This window comes from Cyclopterus lumpus, chromosome 3 (genome assembly GCF_009769545.1).
Source record: "Cyclopterus lumpus isolate fCycLum1 chromosome 3, fCycLum1.pri, whole genome shotgun sequence".
NCBI classification, from domain to species: Eukaryota; Metazoa; Chordata; class Actinopteri; order Perciformes; family Cyclopteridae; genus Cyclopterus; species Cyclopterus lumpus.
Genome location: NC_046968.1, coordinates 23847054 through 23873579, shown reverse-complemented (window position 1 = coordinate 23873579; position 26526 = coordinate 23847054). Strand labels below are relative to the sequence as shown.

The 26526-nt window shown below is 41.0% G+C and overlaps 1 protein-coding gene across 1 annotated transcript; it reads right to left on the bottom strand.

The window, feature by feature from the left end:
• Positions 1 to 1293: 1293 nt before the first annotated feature.
• On the bottom strand, positions 1294 to 25640 carry LOC117728634 (mothers against decapentaplegic homolog 3). The gene is made up of 8 exons (XM_034529392.1): positions 24816 to 25640; positions 9286 to 9479; positions 8785 to 8919; positions 8351 to 8476; positions 7263 to 7475; positions 6975 to 7112; positions 5855 to 5999; positions 1294 to 3783 (listed from the first exon to the last, which is right to left on the bottom strand). The coding sequence occupies exons 1-8, from the start codon at positions 25016 to 25018 to the stop codon at positions 3660 to 3662; spliced, it is 1278 nt and encodes a 425-aa protein (XP_034385283.1). The 5' UTR covers positions 25019 to 25640; the 3' UTR covers positions 1294 to 3659.
• Between the last annotated feature and the right edge of the window lie 886 nt (positions 25641 to 26526).

Here is a 26526-nt window from a genome sequence, read left to right as displayed (position 1 = left end):
GCACACGTATAGACCCCATCCCTGTGTGCTTGTTTAATAATTTAATATTTGTGTTGTCTGAATGAAATACCATTCGGCTTTACTTCCTGCCACTTCCACAACTGATTGACTCGTGCAGTCAAAAGTATTTGTCTCCACAGCGCCGGTCGTTCTACCTTAAGGGCTTCAGAACAAAGCCCTGCATTCATATTCAAAAACCATGTTACACCTCTGTGACAGCAGACATTGTTATGGTTTGCATTAGCTTGAAACTTAGAAATAAGAGAAGAGCCCAGAGCGTCTGCGTTGGGCCTGTCATTACCGCTCATGTCTGCGTCTGACGACAATTATACACCACGGGCGAGGAAATCCCCGAACTACAGAAGAAAAATAGTTTCTGAAGCCTGAAAAGTCTCCAGAGAGCTTCAATAACTACATTTAATTCGACTCGTTAAGCTATAAAAATCCAGTTAGTACGTTGTGAGTGTTCCTGAAATACAGATGTGGTTTGCTTCTTACTCTGCCCCCAGTCAACACCAGATATATAGACTTTATTCATAGAACAATAATACACAGAAATATAAAGCAATCACATCAACTTTTTTTTTTTTTTTTTATAGGCAGAGAAAAATAAAAAAAAGGTATACTTTTATACAAGACATCTAAAAAAAACAATTCAGAGCACGAATACATAAATCACAACTAATAACTATTACAGGGAACAGTTTATACAAGGAGGAGAAGAAAAAAAAAAGCACAAGCACTATAATTTGAAGAGTGTATAAAAATGACAAAATATTCCCTACTGGGTGAATTACATTGACCAGCGGGTAAAAGAGCCCACGAGGGTCAGGACTGCTGCGTTCAAAGACACCTGAAGCTCTCGTAAGAACCGACACGTCTCAGATTGGTAGATGCTACCGTCTCTGAGACAATCCCACATTGTATTTTGAAGGTTGAAAAAAAAGAAAAGAAAAATAAGTCATAATTAGTTAATAGAGATCAAAAAATAAACCAGCTTCAACGGTATAATCGTATGGCTTTGCTGTTCTCTTGAGTCCCTAAAAATGTTAAAGATTAGCACCACTGGGCTGGCATTAACATCAAAAGTAAGTTAATGTAAATAACGAACGTGAAAAGGATTCAACATATTGTCTGCTGTTGTGGAGCGAGAAGGAAATCGATCCACTTCCACCACAGCGGGGCGCTGACAGGAAACGGGATCAAAGCGGAGGAAAGCTTCTCCGTTTCAGCAAAAAGCTTTTCTCAACTTTTTCTATTTTCAAGCCTTTCTCTCTTTTTTTTTTTTTTTTTTTCTTTTGTTTCAAAAACCATCAACATTATAAAGGTTGACGGTCACATTATAGGACATGTACTACATGTACAAAGACCAAGAAATAAAACAAAAACAAGGGTACATCAGATTTTGAGAAGCTCCTGATATTTACATGTAAAAGGTTTCACTCGTCTTCTTCACAGGTAGAAAAATACACGGTTCGTATTTTCTTTCAAGCAAAAAAAAAAAACCTTATTGTCCTACAAAAATAATTGGTATTAAAATAGACGTTAAGAGTCTCGAGAGTCACGCGTCTGTTCTTTTCACTGGATTATGTACATAATTCAGCTGTTTTTTGTTTTTTTTTCACGGTCCTGAGTGTGCAAAAAAAAGTCAATATCACTGATGGCTAAAAATAAGACCGATATTATGGACTGCTGAGAGAGAAAATTAAAAAAGCAAAAAGGCATCTTCCTGCTCTCTTTACGCAGCCTTCTGCAGAATACTCATATCACAGACAAGTATTCAGACTACATTTCGTGTGCTCAAGTCATAATTTAACTAAAGGTTTGCAGAACTGTACAGTATGTGAGATGTTTTTCAAGTCATAATACTACCTACTTACACAATAGAATGCAAATTGGCAAAGCTTCCTGAAATCAATGCAGGATATATTTCATATAACCTTCTGACAAGAACTATTGCAGCCACGAACTACAACTGCCATTGAATGCACTTTGCCAACATTGCTTTGCTAGAATATTTGTTAAAAAATAATAAAAAAGTGCATCATCCTCCTGATGACATTTGATGAATGCTACTGTGTTTAAGTACTCGTATGGGTTTTAAGAGTTGTAACTCCTGTAGATGCTTCGGTTTAATCTAGACTATCTTTTGTTCCCATCTGAAAATCAAATCTGTGGTTGAACATGGAGCTATTTGCCTGGTCAGCGTAACACAGGCAACAGGAACATAATGTACAGTATGTTCCTTCACACAGGGTTTACAAAAGGTGGCTGAACATTCCCATTAGAATATTAATTTTCAATCCGTCTCACTGGGTCACATTTGTTAATGTCTTCATAACCAATCAAATGCCCAAAATACAGAGACAAAGTCAAGTGAAATGCATTTAACATGATCTCATACATGCTTTACAAAATTATTATTAATGCTTAAAAAAAATTAAGTTAATTTCTTTTTTTTTTTTTTTTTATATCCACTGTAACATCTGTACAAAAAAAAAAATACGTATATAAATCACAAACAATAAAATGAAATTTAAACAAGAGGAAAGAAATGAGAAACTCTTAATTGAAAAGAAGAAGAAAAAAACCCTCCTCCCGTTGCCTCAGCCTTTCTGGCACTTTGCCATCATAATAATTCTGGACAAAATGTTGAGAACATACTTACATGGTACTGCTTTAATGCACTTGTCCCCTTTCGCCACAAACATGTATATAAAAAGTGCTACTGACAGCTGGTGGGGAGGAGGGACTTACAGATTGAGGATTGGCTGAATGAGGGTAGGGGGTGGGTGGGTGGGGTCGTCATCTTTCCGTACTTGTGTAGCTGTGCCTGCATGCATTCTGTGGGTGCATCCCAAGTCTCTTAATTGCGTCCCCGTTTCCCTCACTTGCATCTTTTCCTCGCGTCTTAGTCCCTCCCACCAGGGATACAGGGAGAGACGCAAGGAAACCATGCGAGGAGAGAGGAAACGAGGAAACATGTTTTAAGAGAAATGAGAAGTCCTTTCCTCTGAAGCGTCACGCGAAGCGTCACGTGAAGCTCTGATCACCGCTGGATCAGCTGTCAGTCGTCTTTAACAGCTGGAGAGACTTTTGACGTTGAGTTTGGCTCTCTGCAGTTTTTAAGCAAAAATTCTTTTAAAAATCTGCTTAGAATATTGATAACGACTTTTTTCTGTATCCATGATAACAGTTATGGAGGGAAATAACAGATCAAGAAAAGACAATTATATTTAAAAATGAAGAAAGTTGTTTGTAGTCCTTTTGTTGTTCAGACATACAACGACGATATATTTTAACCAGATGGTGAATCAGAAAACAAATCTAATATATAAAACTTGAGTTTAATCTGTGATCTGTCTTTCCTCTGGTATCAGTTGCAGCCGTCCAATCAAATAACGGATGAACAACGAGGGGGCGTGTCGAGCGTTAAAACACTTCCTGGAAACGCGCTCTCGTGCCTCCTCCATCGTGGCTCCTCCGAGATCCCTCCTCGCTCCCTTAGAGCAGAATAAGAGCGTTGGGACAGCAGTCAATATGGCGGCGCAGAACAACTTCCGGTTCAAGCGAGGAGCGAGGAAACGACAATTAAGAGACTCGGGATGCACCCTGCATGTTTTTAGTCACTGACAGGAAGTGGGTGGGTGACGGTTTCCCTAAGAGACGCTGGAGCAGCGGATGCTGGGGGAGCCCATTTGTGTGAGCACCTTGTCGAGCCACTGCAGGGGGCCGTTCAGGTGCAGCTCGATCCAGCAGGGGGTGCTGGTCACCGTCTGTCGCCTGGGAGACACACAAGGAGAGCAGATGTTGAGTACACTGGGAGAGCAGAACGTGTGTGAGTAAACTCTACGACTAATCTACTCTACTTTCATTTTAGCCCTTATGTAAGGTTTGTAACTGACACATTTCATTTGGGTTAAGACAGAATTTAAGATCAGTTTAATATCAAATAAACCGAGTGTGAAGTTAAAAATAGTCTTCTCTTTTCTATTTGCAGGTTTCATACACATGTTGACCAATGGATTTCCATGACTTAGCAAATTTCCATGACCAAACATTTTGTGAAATCTCGGTGTATACATGAGTATACCTTAAATGAGACAATAGTTTGATTAAAAGAATAAATATTTATATAAATGATTATTCTTTTAATCAAACTGCGTATATGAACATAACAAATTTCCATGACTTTTCCAAAACTTTTGGAATTACATTTTTTTTTTTTTCAAGGACTTTTCCAGGCCTGGAAATAACCATTTTAAAATTCCATGACTTTTCCAGGTTTTCCATGACCGTACGAACCCTGTATTGATGTTGTCTTTTTTCCCCCCTTGGTATTGAAAGCTAAGCTAAGATAAGAACTATATTTTATGTCTATATCTATTGAGTTTGATCGTGGGTCTATGTTTTCAATGCCTCATCTACATCGTGACGAGTTTAGCTGAATCAGAATAAATATGATGACCTGAAAACATGCTCGTCTCTGTCTTTCTGTTTAAATAATACTTTTTTTTTTAAATAGTCTGATTTATGTGTATCATACTGTTTCATAAAGTGTGTTAACCTTGGCTGTACAAAGTGATGATACGGTTTCTCCACTTACACGTCGTTTCTTTTGTTCACGGTAAAAGAAAAACTTAAGCAAGAAAAACAAGCCTTTTCCAGACATTCAACCTCTTGATCTCCATATCCGTTGGCACCTCTGTGAGTCCCTACAGGCTTTATACAAAAACACTTACTGCTGAGGACAGGAGAGGCAAAAGTGTTCAAAGTAGCATAACGTATGAGAGCATATGGAGTTAAGGGACAGCTCTTATGCCTTAAGTGCCCCGATGAAAGAACAAAATCGTCTCCAGATAAAACATTGCAGACGGCGTATTACAAAATGCAGTTTGTAAGTACTATGAAAAAAAAAAAAAAAAGGGGGATTGTTTTTCTAAACGTGTGCCTCATTTCTGCCATTGACTTGTGTCTGTGGTGCTTTTTTTCCTGAACATTTCATTCGGTTAAAAGTGATAATAAGTAAAAGAAACCACCGACACCATTATCTCTCAGTCAATACCGAGAACAACAGCAGGCAAAATGTATCCTGTACGTTGTTATACATCTAATTTATGCGCTGGCGAGCCAGATGAACAGAGACACTTGCCAGCTGCGTGATTTGCCTCTGGTTTACATAAAGCTCCTGACTGAATAAATTAGATGCAACAATAAGATTTTTCATTCATCTTCATGCCCGTCTGTTAATGTTTTGAACAGGTGAAAGAGACAAACAGTCAGCATGGGAAAAGACAGAGAGTGAGGCGTGAGCGGGGCCCGGCTGGTCCAGTAACCTGAACCCTGTCTCCACATGTCTGGACAGGACGCTCCCGGCACAAAAGGTTTCCCCCTTGAGGAAACCTCCGGCGCAGAGCCAACAGTCAGCCAATCAGCGACTCCTCCTTACTTTCCATCAGTGAGTCAGACTGTATGGAAAACAGGTGAGAGATGGAAAAGGGGAAAGTCTGACATCTCTTTTGACACACCACATGTGTGTTTGTTTAAAAATAGTCTGCCGTGTCAACCGGGGCCCTGCTTCAATTGATGAGGGCTCGGTGATGTCATCCACCGGATTCACCAAAGTGTGAGCAGATGCGTGGGGGCGGCTGGTTTGCTGGGATGTGAATCAGAGCCCGTTTTGTTTATATTGTCTGTGTTTATATAAGGGGATGTTAAGGACTTGATCTCTACACAACCACGCTTCTAATGTTGCAGATGAGTTGGCTGTGGGTTTTATCAGCTCTGTCGCGGTTGGGGTTTACCATTTAGGAAATGAGTGAGGGGCTGTCACTGATGTGTGACAGAAGCTTACCTGTACTCTGCCCCCCAGCCCTTGACAAAGCTCATTCGGATGGTGCACATCCTCGTGAGTTGGTACACAGCCTCAAAGCCCTGGTTGACTGACTGGGCCAGCAGGGCGGCAAACTCCTGGTTATTGAAGATCTTTAGGTTACATCCTGGAGGGAAACAACCAACACAACCACAAGTCAGGCCTCAACAACTAGTCACTTTGGTTTCACTCTGTTTCGACATGTAGTCTTTAATAAGGGGAGCTTGTTATTTATAGCTTTGTGTGGCCCAGGAGGGAGGTGAAACATGTCCCAGTGCATTGTGGTAAATAGAGGCACCGTGTTTTGACAAGAATACATTGAGAGAAAAAAAAAAAAAAAAGATTTCTGGTCTTGATGAATCAATTCTGATATCTTCTTCTTTTTTGTATACTATCAATGAGGTATCAAACAGTGCTACAGGAGTACAATGCTATATCAGTGGGGCATTCTTTTAAACATGGGTGGGAACTGTGGATGAAAGTTGATAAGATAAGTCTGAATATTACAATGTTCTTTGTTGACCCTCGCAATTTATGGAGCCTAATCTGACACACAATTAATCTTTCTAGAATCAGCTGATTGATACTGTTTAATACTTCAATAAAGTGATTTTAATGTTAATCATTCAATTCTGACGTGTTGTGTTCCAAGGTTTGACCTAATATGAATGCAGTCATTTCTTCTGAATACAAACCTCGATCAAGGAAAACTTGTAACACTCCTCTCACACTTTCATAAATTGTGTGGAAAAAGAAAACCTCTATATTCAACAGATGTCTCTTTAGCTAAAAAGGACATTCTTGGATGAAGGAAAGTGGGTTGGATTTGTCTTCTGCCGTAATGATACAGTCTGTTCTGAATCATCCATTTTAATGAATTAACTTTACTTAAATGGATCCCAACTTGGCTGCCCAAAGAGGTCCTTCAATGTCATCACTTACAGATATTGAAAGTGCTCAAAAATTCTGGCAGCAAAAAGTCGCCGACACACACTCATACTTGTCTCCAGATGGAACAACACAACCAACTGGATGCTTATTTTCTTTTTCTTTTTTACATGTACACATTTGGAAAAGGTGTCTCTGTCAGCTTGACACACACCTGGAGGGATCTTGCAGACGGTGGCAGGGTGCCAGCCGTAGCGTTGGTTACAGTTGGGGCTCTGGACAAAGATGGCGCTGTCGCTGAGACACTCGGCGAACACTTCTCCTCCGATGTAATACAGCCGCACACCACGGCCTTGAAGAAAACAGACAGATTAAACTCCTCAGATAAAATGGCACACACACAAAAAAAAGGGCATTAATAACAAAAAAGGTAGAGTCATGTCATATTTGGATATAGTCTTTAAAAAAAAGATCATCATATGCGCAGAAAATGTAGTCATACCAATATGTCTGCGTGTTAATTCCACGGCGGCGTTGCGGTTGACGTTGGACAACAGGCCCAGGCAGAAACGCTCTGAGTTTGAGGGGTCCGTGAAGCCGTCTACGGTCAGCGAGGGCTGTGAGGCGTGGAAGGTCTCTCCTACTCGCTGGTTCAACTCGTAGTAGGAAATGGAGCACCAGAAGGCCGGCTCGCAGTATGTCACTGGCTGAAGGTCTGACACAAAGATATAGAGTTCGCTTTCATCAAACAGACAGAGACACAAGTGAAGGGAGTACAATACTGTAGACAGTAGGGTGGTTGTTAATAGACAGAAATGTGCGGATCAATAATAAATTCAATGCATAATATAATACAGGAGGAAACAAACGGGTAACAGGAGAAGCGAGTCAAGGTTAACAGGATAACAAAGGATGCAATCAGAGGAATAATGGTCGAAAAACAGAAATGATGGCAGAGAAAATGGAACATGGGCTGAGATGGATGTAGAGGGCGCAGACAAACACAACCAACCAAAACATGAGGCTGCGCTGGCGTCGCAACACGTAAAACCCAAACGCTGTTTCCCAGAAGCTTTTAACAGACAAAATGTGGAAACTCAAACCTCACTGGTGGGAACTGGAGCCAAAATTATACAAATTAAAGACTTATCCATGATCATTTTCAGTAAGTTCAACTGCTTCTGGTAATTTGTTATTTTTCCCCTCGACATGGCCACTCTCGAACAACCTCAACATTTTGTCCTTGGCTTTGAAGACCAGAACATAACAGCGGGACGACTCTGCCAAATGAAACCGGTGTGATTTTGTTATTTCATCAGAGGCTTTCCAGCCAAGCCCCCTGGTGTTTTTCCATCCTGGTGGAATAAACGAAGCATATTGTCATTGAACTTAGTGGAGGCTAAATGGTGTCTTGGCTTGTTCAACAGGGAAGACAAAGGCTTCTTTCATCATCCGGTTTCCTCTTACAAAAATGGAATTAAATCAAACGGAGAATTCCCACCGGGAAGTTACGCTTCTGAAACATTTGTCTGTAAGTGAAGCCGGACAGACAGAAAAGTACTCAAACACACACCTATGAACACAACGTACCTAAGTTGTTTTGTGTGGGTGAAACGGGGTTAGGTGACAGGTTTGGGGAGCTTGTGTCCATGCTGTGGGTCATCTTGTGATCGCTGGTCTCTCCATCCTCACTGAGGTAGCCTGGTGGTGGCGTTTCTGCAAAGACACACAACAACTCATCACATGTGTTGCAAAGTTACCAAAGATAGATCTGATTTAAAGAGCAGGTTAACCGATAGGATCCCCAAAATCAAAAGATCCCAATTGTCTGAACAACTATACTGTTCCAAAACAAATCTAACCTTCTCACTTTGAGTGATAAAGTGACAGAAAACAAAGTGATGCATTGTTCGATCCACGCTCATGTATAATGTGAACAGCTTGACACTGGGTTTCTGTGGACGATCAGACTTTGTGTAAAAGGAGTATCCGAGTGTGAGTCATAAACGGGAGCATGCTGGTACCTGGTATGTAGTTACTCTGAGGCTCAATGCCAGCAGGGAAGTTGGTGTTTTCTGGGATTGAATGGCTGTAGTCATCCAGAGGTGGGAACTCACTGGGGATTTCTGTGTGTCTGGGCACCAGCACTGGTGGAAGTACTGTATAATGGAGAAGACAGACACACACACAACAAGTAGTTCCTTAGAAGATAGTAACAGTGAATGGTTTCATGTCAGGGTAATATGAATGAATATGTAATGCAAAGCAATTTCACCATAAAATGCAATAAAACAATAATATAGGAGAAAGTTTCGTGCAATAAAATCACTGGAAAAATATGAGATAAGCTATAGATAAAAACAAGTCTATAAATGTGCATCTTTAGAAAAAAGGGCAGATCATTCCACAGAAAAGGGGCCCTGGCAGCAAAGTGAAATAAATCTGAACAAAGTGTCAAACATCACCCTTTAAATTCTTGGCTAAAAACTAAGAAGAAGAGATCAACGCGCTCCGAGCTCTCGTACCTGGCGTCTCTACTCTCTGGTAGTGGTACGGGTTGACACACACTTCATCCTTCTTCGTGTGGAAGGCGTACTCGCACAGCTCCACCGCCCGCAGCTCGTGGTGGGACTGCAGGTCGGGCCAGCGCCACAGGCGGCAGTAGATGACATGGGGCAAACCTTTTCTGTGGGAGACTTGCAGACGGCCATCCAGAGACCTGCAGAAAGGAGGAGAAGAAGAAGCAGGAGAGGTTGGTCAATAACCTGAAACAGTTGGTTTGACGTGCTGATTTATGTGTTTTCTCTGGTTTGTTTAACATATTCAGATGTATTTTTTCCTCATCAAGGTTATGACAAATTTACAAATTATAAGGACTGATTGTCCGATATCTCCTTTGTGAAATGTGAAAAGTAAAACAATAGCTTATTTTGCTTTCCCCAATAAGGACTTCAGCATATATTTGTTTCGAACAGTTAGCGATATGATTGTCTCACCTGGCACCTCTTTTTTGATTGGTAGTCACAACCTGTGGCTTCAGTGCAAACATGTATTGATTAAAATTGGAAACTGATACCTGACAAAAGGTCCATGAGTTAACTCACTTGAGAATGAAACTTTTCTTTCACAGTGTAGTATGATGAACATATTTGTAAAAGAAAGATTTTAACACCGATATTCATATGAGATTCTGTTTTAGATGTTGTTGTCTGACACTACCTCCTACCGACGAGGGTCACAGCTTACTGCTTGCTGCTGATGAGGTGATGTCTAATAATAAACAACCGACAATGACATTTCAGTATGCATAAACAGGAATGTCCTCGCGTTGTATAACATCTGCACTCATCTATACAACATTGTTGGCAGGATGATGATTTAGGCTACCGTGTAATGAGCGGTAGTTTGAATCTGCAGGTCATCATATCGGAGATGTAGCCTGTAATCTCTGAGCACAATGACCCAAAAACACACTCATCGTCTTATGCAAGAGGCAACCAACACATATGGCCCCTCTCTCTCTCTCTGTCTCGCCCACTCACTCTCACACACAAATACAGCGTAAGGGTCAAAGGCATAAGCTAAAGCCCTTCAGAAGGACAAATGTCAGTCCCCAAATAAAAACAAGGCTGTTAAACTACTGAAAGCTCAGCAGTGCCCCATCTGGGTCAGCCATTGTACATCCAGCCAGCACAGAATGGTGTTTTAATTTTTCATGGCAAAGGCTTTCATTCATCTTCTCTGTACTGGAAAGTATGTGTTGAGGGAGGGCGTCTTACATTTGTAAATGGTGTCTGAGTACTTTAGGTGCACAGAAGCATAGAGTCACAGGAGGAAAGATGAAAAACACATCCATAAGCCTTAAAAAAGGGAAGATCTGTTGTGTTGATGCACACAACTGCATCCAAAAGCCTTTGAGGGGTCAACATATTTTAATAATCAGGAAGTATAATTCAGATTATCTATCCGGCACTGTACAAACCTTAAGATTCCCCAAATACTAATCTAAGGATTGAAAAGCTGTAATTAAGTTGCCAACGGTTTTCACGGTTTATTAAAAAAAGGCAACAATTTCTTTGTTTTATTTTAATGCTTTTATGGCCCATCAATAACACATAAAACAGCATTGTCTTTCTTCATAAATGTCTTAATAAATAGGATGTCTTGTTTATTGTACGATCTGTTCTGTTAAAGCTTGTCTTTACTAAAAAAAGTAATGAGCCACAGCAACATCATGTAGGTCACCACTGCTGACGCATCAACAAGGGAGCTGAGCAACATAATAATATTAAAAATAATAAATCTATTATGTCATGTAAAATGGCTCGGGATGACTCACGATAACACAGCGTCTGATCAAAGACCTCCGAGACTGCAGGCTTTTGAAATCAAGGACAGACAACAGCGCTCGGCCCGCTGCTTTTGATCTCAGTGTTGAGAGAAAACATTCAACACTGAGAGATGTGGCTGCTCCCAAAAGTACAAACTGGATACTTACACAGAGTAGACAAATAAACGGGAACACCTCAGGTTATTATGCAATCAAGTTAAACACCCTGCAATAAAACTTTCTTTGTGAAGCTAATACTGATAATTGTGTCAACGTGTTTAAAGTCGTAGTGTAATATATATTTTTTAATGTCTTTCAGCTAATGCTTGTGAGGTTCTACTTTTCTATTGCAGTTTTCCCGTGTTTGGCACAGGCCGATATCTTCATCATTTATTGGGGCTGTTTCCCTAAACCACATTCATTGCATAATTTCTTTTAAGTTTGTGACTCGTGAAACAGCTCTTCAGGCCTTTAATTACCTCTGTAAATCGCCTCAAAAGTCACTTGGAGATGTTTTCAGACATCCTTTAAAAGCTAATTAATGTTTAACTAACTGACTAAATTTCAACCTCCTGTTAGGGTTGGACAAAATAAAAGGAACATAAAACACAAAAAGGCAGTTATTAGCCGTGAGGATTCTAATTCACAGTTACACGGACAAAGGTAGCTACAAAAGATAATCATGGGAGATTGTCCAAAAGTCCCGATGACACAAGGGAAACATGTGAAATTAATTTTGAGAAGGGGAACATGGATCACATGCCCGACACTCACAACAAACTGAAGGAAACAAGATGTTTACCGAGTAAGAGCACAAACTGGGCTATGAAAAATAACCATAACGTTGGAACGATTCCTCTCTCACAGATCCAACAAAAATAGTGCATTACAATCCTCAAAGGGGTTGTAATTAATAAAGAGTTATTGTGTCAACACTGTAAGGTATGAGCACTGCAGATGTGGTAAATGGTCAGATGTGCAACATGCTGATCTGATTTCAGTGGTATGTGTGTGTGTGTGTGTGTGTGTGTGGCGTCCCTGATGCAGAATGGGTGTTTGGTGGGGCTAGACTCTGCGTGGGCTGAGACAGACATGCGCAAACTGCAGAGCATTGCTGGCCATTTGGAGTCCTGCAGTACTTGAAAAGCCCCTTCCAGTCAGTGTTTTTGAAAAAAGGGCTTACAGTAAAAAGGTATGGTACGAGTCGCACCGATAAGTTCAATGGATGAACTACAACATACTGCAGGCAATACAGCACAAAAGACTCACTCAACCAGAAACAATGGATATGACTACATACAGCAGTATGTCATCAATGATCCTATGTGAGGTCATGGGACAGATGATGTTGTGTGTGTACAGATTGTAAAGCCCTCTGAGGCACATTTGTAATTTGTGATTCTGGGCTATACAATATAATCTGAATTGAATTGCTTAGGCAGACAGTCATCTCTGCCTTTATTAATTATTTCAACGGAGGTCAAAATCAAGTTAATTTATTTTCACGCAGTATAAGGTCTCAGTGGGTTTCACAGGTGCACGAAAGCAACAGTTAATACCAGCCAAAATAATCCAGAGAAGAAAGGGAAAGAAATGGAAGAAGCTTGGTGACTCTGCACTGCTCCGTGAGACACAGGGCAACAGCACAGCACATGTTATCAGATGTCACATTTAAAACAATTATTTTCTCAATGAATCGTCTGGTTTATGAAATGGCGATAAAATATCAATCACAATTTTGGGGAGCCCCATGTGACCTAATCAAGTGTCTTCAAAACACAAACATAATGCAATGTACTATTATGAAGACAAAGGAAACACAGCAAATAGTCAAATTTGAGATGCTGAAACCAACAAATTAATGATTGAAAAACAACTTGATTTATTGATTATCAAAATAGTTGCCTATTAATGTCATGATTCACTAATCGACTAATATTACTAATATTTACATCCATGTGTCAATGCCACCGTACACTCACACACATGCATGTTGGATACATGCAGTGCTTTGCTCCATAGCTCTACGAGTAGTAATGACACTTCAAAAAAGGTAACTTGACATATTACCTTATCTACTCACAGACCACAACAATGTACTCTCTTGTGTAGTGTTATTTAATGTTATTGTTAATATACAGGAGAAAGAAAAAAAAGGAAAAACAATAGCAAGTCAAAACACTGTCCGCATGAAACACAGACGGGTCCAAACAAACAATATACCTCCCTGAATCTGTATGACTCAGTTTAATGAGGACAGTTATGAATACTGCAGGGTGAATGGTACATTAATGGAAAACAACTGTAAAAAACACTCCTGCACCACCATCAAGCCTCAGCCTGTTAGTGAGAGGAAGAGCCAGCCGCACACAAGCAACCTCAGATCCTGCAAAACACTTGAAAATCATTTGGAGCTTAGAGTGCTTCAGCTATGGGAAGAAGGGGGGGGGGGGGGGAGGCAGACGGGGAGGGGGGAGAACTATGACCCCAAATTCCCTGCTGGGTGGATATGGGTGGGATCTCAGGGCTTCCAAGAATCCAGAACAGCAGTTTCCAACCTTCAGCACCAGAAACTGGTAAACACAGGTCACAGCAGACTAATCTTGTTTACTAAGTCACAACTCGGATGAAACATCAGATGGACCCCGATGACGAAGGAATAGCCTTGTTTTGGTTATAGTTTTTAGCAATTTTGATTTTGTGTAATATTGCATTTCTGTGTGCCTTAAATTTGTCAGTACATCAAAACTCAATATTTTCTTACATTTTCAAAGTTATGATTATTTAAAGTTGTGAATAGAAAGCTAATTCTGCAACTAAATAAGTTTAAAGATGAATCAATAATTTTTCAAAAATGATTGGCAATCATCATCTGTCGACAGACTAATAGATCAATTGCTGAGACTTTTTACAAGAATACAAAAACGTGTTTAACGATTACAGAAGGAGTGAAAAAGATTACTCAATAACCCAAAAACAAAAAATCAGTCGAAATATCCAAATCTCCCTCCTCTTCTGTCCTGCATTGATTTTTGTTTTCTACTGTAGAGACAACATGTCTAGGTTTATCTTCAGGTCTTCTTGATTCCCTTTCTGATTGACAACGAGAGTCAAATCGCCGACGTTTCTGTCAAGAGAGCCAGAGTGAAATTGATGTCCAAAAGAGAAAGGGACAAATTGGTATAGATTTTTTGCCACAGGGGAAATTGTGTCAACATCATTGTGTTTCATGACCCGAAGCTAAGGCTGAACCTGACCTTTATGCCCAACCAGCTCTGTTTATGTGAATGGTACGGATGCAATATGTGCGTACGCGCGCGCACACACACACACACACACAAGTTAGAGCGAGAGTAAGATAAAATAATTGTACTTCCGAGGGATTTACACATTTAGTAATCATTTGTGTAAGAGGGAGGATATATATATACACACACACACACACACACACACACACACACACACGTGTGTGTGTTTGACTGACTCATAAAACAGACTCAGACAGAGCAGATTGAGCTTCACTGAGCTCGAGAGGGAGGGGGTCAAAACAAACACTGAGGCATGCCCAGTTACGCTCAGAGACATAAACATATACACTGTGTGTGTGTTCAGGCTGGCAAAGGTCCGAGCAGTGCTGAACACACACACACAGCACACATATACACTCTTCCCTGTGGGCTCAGACCTTTTGACATGGGCGTTTTACAACTTTGCCGAGCTTCTAACTCAAATTAAAGTCTAAGCTCACTAACAAGATGCCAGCAAACACTGTGAGGACCTAAACGCCTTTCAGAGTCCACATTAATATTTGTTGTCCTCCGGTGTTGGTCCGTAAGCTGCTAAACTCTCGTATTTAATCCAAATATTGAAAGACACTATTCTGGTTGCTTTAAATGCCTGCAAGTGCATGTAAACATCAGGACCTCCAGTCAGATTCTGTCCTATGAGAGGACAGAGGGGGGAGGACAAAGTGGATGATGGATAAAGAAAGAAGGGTGCTGCTGGACAATAGGGCTGGCAGACTGTCTCAACAGCTCAGGGCAGCTCAGAGGGTCTGTGATTGGGCCCCTAAAACCCCCCCTTCCATCTCCTCCGTCTGTCCCACTGTCACGACCGCCCTGCCTCCGTCCAAGTAGGCTGAAGGCTGAAATGGCCTTTGTGCCTTTTATAAAGTCTTGTGGCCAGTCTGTCGAGCCATGACCAGCAGGGCTGCAGTCCAATGACATTCAGCAGAGCGCTGCTGTCCTCCAATAACAACATGGGAAGACACAAATCATCTGCTAACTGCAGTAAAGTCTCCGTAGTTTCCCCCTAAAACTGCTTCAATACAGCGATCTCTTTTTCATGCATCCGTGTCACACAACAATTAATGCATCGGACCATTGTACTTGTACGGCTGTTGTCACAGGTTCAGTCCTTGTTGTGCCACCTTTTAAGGAATCTTCAAATGTTGAGTTAATCACGTTAATTAATCATAGGAATAAAAAATAGTCACAGTTTGAGTTCCCTCTCCAAGGTCTCTTGCTCTCTCACTTGAGTTGGTTGGAGGGAGGGGTTAATTTGTTATTTAAACAACAATAAAACTAAATTAAAATCAATACTGTAGACCTGCAAAGCCAGATGCGAACCCACCCTATCATGGGTTTAACAACCAGTGTTGGTCTGAATTACCAGGGCTTTCAGACCGAAAACAAGCCAGATTAAATACAAGGGGCAGCTTTCAGAGGGGCATGTTGTGTCAGATACCGTGAGATAATTAAATGGAAGGCCAATTAAGAGTAACATCAATTAGTTTGAAAGCCGGACAATAATCCAATAAAGTGTTTTTTTTTATTTTTATAAAGTATGACGATTGAAGTTATTATGGCAACAATCATTCAATTATGATAAATTATGCTTTTCTGGCTGAAATGCAAAAATCAAATATTCCCAGTAATATTGAAGTGATAACTATCGTAGTAGAAACAGTACATCAAAATCAGGTTGACAAATGTTCGTAATCTCACGTCATATACATCGTCATATTATCCAACCATATTACTTTCTAAATATGAGCATTTGCCGCTTTTATGTCTTCTGTGACATTAAACTGTTGCCATCCGAGAAATAAGTCCTTGTTCTTTCATAATGGCGGAGAAGGTAAAACCCTTCGACATTTTCTCAAAAATCAAATAGATGTTTCTTTCTTATTTAGATTGCGTTTAGGTTTCAATGCAGGGCAGCGGCCATCAACTTGATCACAAAAGAAAAATGCTCAAAGTGCGCAAATCTTGGCTCGTGAACTACATTCCAGCAGTGGTGCGACTCACAAAAGAGGAACGTCACACACACACAAAACCACAACCCTCCCACTCTCTCTGGAAAAGCCATCAGACTTCTCTTTTTCTTACAGTGTGAAGGAAGAGAACCAAGAATAGAGTGCGAGAGAGAAAAGCCGGTCTGACTGTAACCCACAGGTGATATCATCGGGCTGGAGTGTGCCGGGACCAGTTGGAGGATGTGAAATAAGAAACCAGCAGACAGACGACCGGCCATGGTGGACGACAAATAACGTAGTCCAGACTCAAAAAGCTGGGGACACGACTGGGAACCATTAGTTTTACTGCTAATACTGAATGAGCTGAGCAGCCTTCTCTCTCTTTCTGCATCAAAATGATGAATGACTGAAAATATTCCACATGCAAGTCATCAATACTTTTTTTTTTTTTTTTCCCCAGAGTGTAGGGCAGAATGTAGACAGGTCGACAAGCTATTAATGTCTGTTCATTCTTTTAAACAGATAACTCCACCTGGATACAATATCCCACAAAGGGAAGTGTGATTTGATGAACAGCTAAAGTAGCTCACACATGTTGGCGCATTTGTTATTTTAAATGGCTTTTCCATCATGGATAATAAACCAGTCGTTATTTTTGGAGAATCATTTGTTTGTAGATTCATTATTTTCTGAACAGATGGTAAGAGATCCGAATATAGGCCGACATGATTAAGTTATGTGGTTAAAGGAAAAAAAGAGTGAATACTGGGAGAAAAGTACACTGCTGTTGACAGATCAACAAAAAAGAATCCCCATCTTCACCAAATTACTTTTGGGGACAAGCAAAACATATTATTTGATGTTTATGTTTTACTATGCAAAACATTTGAGAGTATATAATAGTACAGTAATAGTACATCATTACTGAGTTAAGAAATACATTTAATAAAAATGTTTCCCTCAAAACATAAGGAAATATTGCAATATGAAAAAAATAAATTTTTTATGTTAAATGCATCAATCTAGTGCACTTTGAGAGAGAAAATTAAGAGGTTAGATAAACAATGTTGTGCTCAAGTGAACAATGTAATCATAAATACAGTGGTTGTATATAAATGAGTGACATGTTGAAAATAAAATAAAGTATAACTACAAGGGCCCTACCTAGACTGATATAAATGGGAAACCCTGTATCAAGCAGCAAAAAAAAGTGAGTTATTTGCTGACATTGCACGTCCAGCTATATGACTTTCACATGTGCATATCGCAATATCGATGCTGAAATAATATGTTGTGTAGCCCTTCTTTAAATGGAGCTATCTCAAAGAATAAGTAAAGGAGATTACTTGTCTTATTACGAACTGGTACCTAGCCCTATCTGACCCCTGAACAGTCTACTTCTGGCATAACACACATTAGTGAAACGCATTTACAGCTTACAATTTTTAATCTCCAATTACTCGTATGTTTCTGGACCGTGCAACGAAACCGCAGCACCCAAGGTTCCCAGCAGTCTGGCAAAATAAGGTAAGTTAAATCATCACTAATGCTTTAACCTAGACTTCGGGATCAATATTTTAATCATGAAAGTATATTACAACCTCAAAATAGGTCACAATCTGAATATGGGTCCATGGTCTCTTGTGTTGCTAGGTTGGTTGTTCTTGAGTGTGTCTGCGGCGCATTAGCTAGACTAAAGTTTCTGGTTCTTTTCCTCGCGATGAAGTGGCGCTCTCATCTAAAGAGCAGATCCAAGGACGAATGTTCCAAAAATACTTAATGGTATAAATGATCCTTCTGTATTTGAAAACGTCCACTTGTACCTGTGGCTAAAAAATAATCGCCTCTCTTTTTAAACCCCTGCTCCTTCCACACAGTTCCAGCTGTAGTCCAGCACCCTGTAGCAGCAGCGGTGGTGGAGCACAAAGACCGGCCTGTTGTCTGGTGAACGTGTCTGTGCGCGCGCGTGTGTGTGTGTGTGTGTGTGTGTATGTTTCTACGCTGTGCACGTGCACTCCCCCGCAGATAGTGAGAAGGCCAAGTCGAGGCAGCGCTGTCTCTCTAACCCCCTCCACCCCCAGAGCAAGCCCAAAACCAAACAGCAGCCTACGCCCTCATCAAGTCCCCGGGAGGCAGAGAGCATTCCTCTGAGCTGACTAACCGCACACACACACACACACACACACACACACACACATGCACACAACATGTATGATGACATACAATCAGGACGCGGCATGAATGTGGTTATCACGTTTTCTATCAGTAAATAATGACTTTTAAGTGTAAACTACATTACAGTTCAATTTAAATTAAAACCAAATAACTGTCCATATCTTATCTTTTGTTATTTATTCATTTCTGAATAAAACATTGCTGTTATTAATTTAAACTTCAGAAATATCAGCTTTACACAGTAAACAATTTAATTAAATGATTAACCTGCAGGTTAAGCCAATGAGCTTGGACTCATTCAGTAAAACTTTGATTACGAGGTAAACACCATAATGCGCGTATTGTAGTACACACACACACACACACACACAATCATTAGATCAGCCAACCACACACAGACAGACAACACACATAAACTCTCTGTGACCTGTCTTGGAGCGCGTACCTGTTGAACAATGCTGTCTCAGATGACTCAAGAGTGATACTTGACATGTAAGCTACCGACTGGAGTGAGAGAGAGTGTGTGAGTGTGTGTGTGTGTGTGTGTGTGTGTGTGTGTGTGTGTGTGTGTGTGTGTGTGTGTGTGTGTGTGTGTGTAAAAAGGACATGGTAGAGTTTTGAGCACACTGAAATATGATGAAGGTGAGAGAAAACAGCATGCGGATCTCCCAAATATGAAACTGTATTAATTCTTACGGTGTCAGTTCAAGTGCTTTGATTATGTCATTCTTCACATGTAAAATTGTTATTTTATAATAAATATATTAGACATATTATATTAGTCAAATATATTATATTAAAGTAAGATATTTTTTTTAAAGATTGGCAGTGTATCTTGTTAAGATGTTTCTAAATAATCTAGAGCTGCAAATTGAATACAAGCATTTTTGATAAATCGATCAATCCTTTCAAAGAAATGTGACCTTGGGGCCTTCTGTCTAGAAAAATAATCAGCAGATTAAAAGATTATAAAAATGACCTAAAATAATCTGAATAAAATGCATAGGACTGTGTCAACAGTTTGCTGGCTATGTTAACTGGTGTGAAGAGGATGAACCATCAGTTTTATAAACTTGAATCCACTGCATTCCAAGATTACACCCAATTCTTGGCATATGTTGCTTAAAGTAAAATATATTGTGAGTGTATCACTATCACGCTGCTTCATTTTAGCATTTCATTTAATTCTATCAACTTTGACCACAGTAGGAAACAACCGCATGATTATATGATTAAAACAATTGGTTCACAAAGACATGATGGCAAAATAAAAATCCCTCGCATTAAAAAAAAGAAAAAATACACACACACACAACTCAAACAATATGCAGTGATGTCTGCTATGCTAAATGTCAGGATGTGTAGGACAGCAGTGCACGCTGTATGTACAGTATATGTATGTGTGGCATTCAAGCAGGTGAAGCTATGCAAGCACACAATATTTTCCTGACATAGATGCCGTGTGTGCATTTATTGTAGTCTGGCGTCCAGACACACTTTTGATGCTCGACGGCTGTCTCGAAGGAACACAAACCAGTTTTATCTCAGCGCTTCTTTTTCTGCACGCCAACCACAGGAACCGCAGTCTTCCTCTGATAAGCTTGAAAATCCAAATATGCTGCCTCGTGCCAAATGTTCTGTCTCCTTCTCTTCCTCCCTTGGCTTTCTGGTTCACATTTCTCTTTCAAATTATGATCCCCTCAAATTTCTCATCTGTGTCACTTTCACTCTTTATATTCTGTCTTCCGCCGTCTATAATTTATGTGTCATCCTCCCTTATTAAATCCCCCCCCCCCCCCCACTATGATGATGACAGGCTCTCCCCTGCAGCACCAGACACAACACTGGGAATCCCAACTCCACTTCATCCCTCTGTATTTCCCTTTACATTCTCTCCCTCACTTAGCACCCGGAAAGCAATAATCTGACTAATAAAGACTTGTACTGTGTGATGGTATCAACATATCAACAAAGGCTGGGAGGAGACGATATAACACACAAGTTTCACTAATGACAACAAAGAGAGAATGGTTTAAATACTTTTCTTGAAATTAAAACACATTTTCTACAAAATAGTTTTTTAAAAAAACAGTTGATCAAAGAACACAGGCGACAAATCTTGATTTGCAATGGTGACCGCCTGTTTCTATAATTAGATGATTAACACAAGTCCAAAAAAGTTATTTTGGGTATGATTTCTAGCTCTTTTAGTCATAAGTTGTGCCGTTCTCTCTCGTTCCACCCATAATCATCTCTTTTTGGTCTTTTTTGTTTCATCCCATCTTTTATTTCTCTACTTGGGATTCCTTCACTCCCTCCCTCATGCCCTGACATGCAGCAGTGTGAATCAGACTCGCTGCCAGGACGGATGTGTGTGGACAAGACGAAAGCACTCCCCAGCCATAAGCCAGACTAAGTTAAGGTAGGTAAGCGGGAGAAATCCACTCCCCTGGGCTCCGGGAAAAAGGCAAAACACACACAAACATGCAACACACATCTTGAATCATTTGTAATATACCACCAGTGTTCCCGCACTAAACTGCTAATGGAATCGGACATATACGTTTCCGCTGTGAAAGCTCCGCTGTAAACGTATTCACCCTCGATCACTGTTAAGACACAGAGCCTTTAACATTCATGTGTTTATCTATTTGGCTGGAAGACTAGTCAATGCAAGCTATTGATAGACCTAGTGGTTCCTGAAAAATGTTAACTAATTTCTATCCAGTCACAAAAGTAGTTAAGACGACTACACATCTACCACTTCAACGACTTTGAGAATCCATTATTGAAGCAATTATGTGGGAGATCAAATGTTTGTGAATTTCAAAAATGTTTACAAATTACTCTCGCAAATGACAAAAACAATGTTGGTTAGGGTTAACCAAAGGCCATGGCAATGTTAAGGAAACACCGTGGTTTTGGTTAAAATTAAACTTCCGTAAAGTTAAGGGATAATCAACATCTCTGTTATGAAGGTCAGGGAACAATCGCTTATAGAAACGAGCAATGACTATGGGTAGAAAATATAAACCAAATAGCAGCCTCTTGTGTCAAAGTCTTGCTTGGTTGACCAATCCAACCAATCTGACCTCCTCCCTCTACCCTTGACTTTGTGGCTATTTTGCTGAAGAGACAATTTCTTGGCCACTGGAGGGCATTGGAATATTTAGTTATTTGGCAGCTACAGTATAACCGCCTGAGTTATTTACCAATCCATAACTCAAACAGACTTGGCTTCTTCTTATAAATGCATGACAGTCTCCTTAAACGGCAGTAGTTAAGTCATTCGTTGGTAATCTTTTCACGTTCAAAGAGTGCAGGCCACCACACTACACATCCACTCCTCTCCCATCGGGAACTGGGAGACTGTCATGGCTTGACGCATTTTACACACCGATGTTTGTGACTAACCCAAGTTTACAGCTCATAGAAAGAAAGGATTTAAAAAGAGAGAGGGAGAAAAGGAGAGGTCAGCACCAGAATGCCACAAGTGCTTGTTGTTGAGTGACTGAGGTTTGAAGTTGGACAGGAGCCCCAGCATTCACTTTGCTTACTGGTCCTAAAAAAAGGAAAAGAAGGGAAAACAGCTCTTGTGAAAACCACAGTGAGCTAAAAGGCGAGTAAAGCAGTCGCGGGGCCCAAATTATATGCGAAGCCTGATGTACAGTAAAAGCACTTTGTTTCCAAATTCAACTGGGAATTTAAATCAAAGTGACGATGACTAATGGTTTTTTTACGAGACGCAGGCTTTATCTCCAGTGCAAACATGCGCGCCCACACACACACACACACACACACACACACACACACACACACACACACACACACACACACACACACACACACACACACACACACACACACACACACACACACACACACACACACACACACAGTTGTGATACCGTGGCTTCAAACCAGAGACAGTCGTGTTATTTTAAATGTCGTCGAGCAGATCTCAGCACTTTAAAATCTGACAGATGGCTTTTCCCAAATCTTCTAAACATCCAGTTTTTTTTCCCACTTGGCAAGGCAAGTTTGACATGTATAACTTACTGGGAGGAGCTGCTTTGGACAGAACTTGTAAACATTGTAAACATTGCTTGACACAACTGGAAGACATTAGCCTTGACATTTCAAAATCAGCTTCTGGCATTCAAACCTCTATAATATGATATCTTGAACAGCTGTGACGAGTAAAACACCTGTTTACCCCTTTTCAATAATCCAATCTTAAATTCCCCCAGCAGATACTTGATCTTCTAATCCACCACCTGATGCCTGGCTCAACCAATGCACACGTCCTGCTTGCTTCAGCACTCAGCATCACGGCAAACCGTCATCATGAGGGGTAGCAATGAGCCTCATTAGGGAGTACATGTGTCAGAGAGATACAAGCTGACCTCCTCATGGACAGGCCTGAACACGCAGGCAGCTGCTGTCAGACAGCCAGGACGTAGGGGAATTAATAGAAACAGCAGCTCTCCAGGGACGGTGTTAGCCCACACTGACAGCCAGCCCTGATCTGGGGTCATCTTAATGCACTCTGTATTAGTGTTGCGAAATATAAAACCTGGATCATGACGAACATTATTCAACTTTCCGGGTAGGCTTAACTCCGAAAGCTGGCCCAGGCCTGTGCAAGCTGTGATATGCACACTTGTGGCAATAAAGAATGTGGGAGTGCCCTGTGTGGGGCTCAATTTTCATCTGACACAGTGTGGTATTAAATCTAAATTGACCACATATGCAATGGAGATTTTGTGGACACAGGCAAACGTTGAGTCCTTTATTTGTCACTGACAACTTGCAGAAATGGTATCTACTTAAATCAAACTCTACACTCTGTGCTAGTTTATGAGTCACACTGAACTGAACGTAATGCAGTCTAATGTGACAAACCTGCAATTACTACTACCTTTATAAAGGCTGTAATGCTCAGTTATTGTTGAAACTTTTAAGGAGAGGTATTGATTAAACTCTGTTGCTTTGGAGACTGTAGATAATAGGGCTATTGAACATTGTTGTGCTATTGTAAGAGGCCTTTTCCCCCCCTCAAATGTATTACAATCATTTAGGGCTGCAGCTAATGATTGTTTTCATTGCTGATTCATCTGCCAATTACTTACCTGAACAATTGACTAATTGTTAAGTCTGGACAGTTAATTGTTAAACATGCCTTACCGTATTTGTATAACAAAGTAAAACATCAAAACCTCACATCTGAAACCGGCAAATATTTGGCACTAAAAAATTAATTAAACAATCCCTTGATTATCAAAATATTGCCAACTAATTTTCTGTTAATTTATTGATTAACCACTGCAGCTGTACCCTCTCTGATATGCGGTACAGGTGTGCTAAAGACACAGGTAAATGAGTGTATGTGACAGATACTGTCCTGTTATAACCGAAAAGGCAGTTCCTATGTTGGACTGTGTTACGGCAGATACAACCTTTTATTCCACATTACTCTTACGAATATGATGTATAGGATGTATACTGATGTATAAGACTTTTGGCAGACATGATTTGTATTTACAAAGGATCTTACCTGGAACAACCTTTCATCCAAGGGAGGAAGAAGACTGCTTATACTGAATGCCAAAATTCTGAGCAGCAATTTTATATTCAATGCCAGAGCTTACTGTCTGATTAAAATGCTGTTTTGATCAGACAAATGCCTTTATGGGTGCATTGAAAGGAGAACCAAGAGCTCCACAGAGTCACCTACGCACTAGCCCACGGCGCTAGAAAGTGTCCCAGATTAAGGCCAAGTTATATAACTTGGGACTCCATCTGCCATTTTTTTTGCATTGCATGTGCGCTGCTGGCCAGTCAATGCACACATTGCGTCCCCCTTCTTCGACAACGTGACGCCGGTTTAAAAAATGTTTAAGTGCTTCTTTCTTCTTCTTTTTTTTTTAAGTGGACTTAATAAAAGTGTTCATGTGATGGCATGTCAGCTCGCTTAACTAACTGAGGCGATGCTTCTGCTAGCTTTCTCTGCGGACCCCCGTTAGCTCGTTAACCCGCCGTGTGACGATACAATTATAACGTCAGAGGGGAAACTAACGTTCGGAGTTTGAAATATTTGACGCGAGGCAGGAAGTGGAAATGTCAACTTATCTGTCACGTAATGTTCAGAATGTCAGCCTTTAAAACGGTGCGCGTGCTACGGTGGAGGTTTTTTTTTTTCTCTCCCCCCTGTAAGGGTCGTTAAACGTCTGGACTGAAGCGTCCACCGAGTTAGGATGCTGACTTCACGGTCACCGTCAAACTCCCCCTACCTCGGTATGGTGATGCATTTCGTGTTGATATTCTGGGTGGTGATGGCTTTCTCCAGTTCGTCCAGTTGCCCCGTCTTCTTTAGCTTCTTCACGAGACTTTTCACCGCCTTTTCGCACCACTTTTCCTCCTGGCCGTTCTGCTCGCCCTTCTTCCAGCCCAAAAGTCGTTTGACAATGGGGGGGGTGAAAGGCAAAATTGACATCTTGAGTTCAGTTTAAGTCCTTCCACAGTGTCGAGGAAAACCAAACCAAACAAAAAAAAGTCCAGGCGGGTTGGTTCGGACAAAACACGGGAGCGACTGCTCTTCAAACGGTCCAAATGAGTGGAGGCCAAAGCGTTACTTAGCTAAAGACGAATTGTTGCTGTTTATTAGACGCTCCGAGATGCATCCCGGAGTTAAACCCTCCAGTTTTAGCGCACTCCGTCTGGCTCGAGCTCAGCCGTGAACTGTGAGCGGGTAGTCTGCTGCGCTGTAGCTTTAGTGCTACTCCGCCAGGAAAGCTAGTCCCGTCTGCACCGCTTTAACCCCGGAGCTATTTTGAAAATACACCCGACGCGAGTTAACACCAGAACCGCGTCTTTAACTCGACCAGGGCTCAAACGATAAAGTGGAAGTACTTTATTCTTGTTTTTATTTCTGCTCCAACCTCCGATCAGCAAAGTTCTTTTGAGTTCAGAGTCATCCGCGGTGCTGGGTCCCCCGACTAAAGTCTGCAAGAAGTCTGCATCAAATGCAAATGCGGGAGCTGCTGCTGAGAGTCATCATTCAGGCTTCAGACTGCATAGCAGACCTGCGAGAGGCCAGTTTGAGCAGCTGGCCAAATGCGTCGCGCTGATATCGCACAATCCTCGCCTCCACGGGTACTGCCTGCTGATTAATTAGCTGGAAGCTGTGCCCAAATACGCTGTCAACACCCACACACGTGCACAGATCACTCGATTTAGTTATCTAACAGTGAGCAAAAAAAAGTTGATTGCACGTGTCTGCAATTTAAGTCCTGGTGTGTGTGTGTGTGTGTGTGTGTGTGTGTGTGTGTGTGTGTGTGTGTGTGTGTGTGTGTGTGTGTGTGTGGGCGCGCGTGCGTGTATGTGGAGCACATAGGATACAGGGGTGCTAAAAGATTTGTCCACATCCACACACAAAAAAAAAACGTGTTGCATATTCATTGGGAAAAATTCCCCAAAGTAAATCATCCATCTGTTTCAGTTTATCTATATAACATAATTATAGTCCGGAGAGGGCCATGGTGTTCCCACCTCCTTATTCCCCTCCACAGGGTAATATTTAACTTTGAGAGGGAAATTATAATTTATTTTTCCATTTTATTTTTGGAAATCCACACACTCTTAATGATCTAACAGGCAAGGATACATTCCTGTGTGTGTTTGTTGCGCTAAGACTTTGTTCAGCATCTCCAACACAAGTCTTTCCAGTAATTGCTCCTGGGTTGTTTGTCTCCACATGGGTAAATAACTTGGGAGCTGCTGTAAGATGGAAGGTGATAAAAGTCACGCACGCAAACACAACCTGAGCCACCAACTTGCCTCAGCTTGTTAGAGATCCGAGCATGTCTACTTTACAAGGTGGCAGTTTGGTTTGCAGCGTGGCTCAGCCCCTAAAACCTCAACTAGCCTGACATATGCCCCACCCCCCCACACACACACCGTGTCAAGGAGTCGAAAGTGCCAGATGTACAAAAGAGTGTGTAA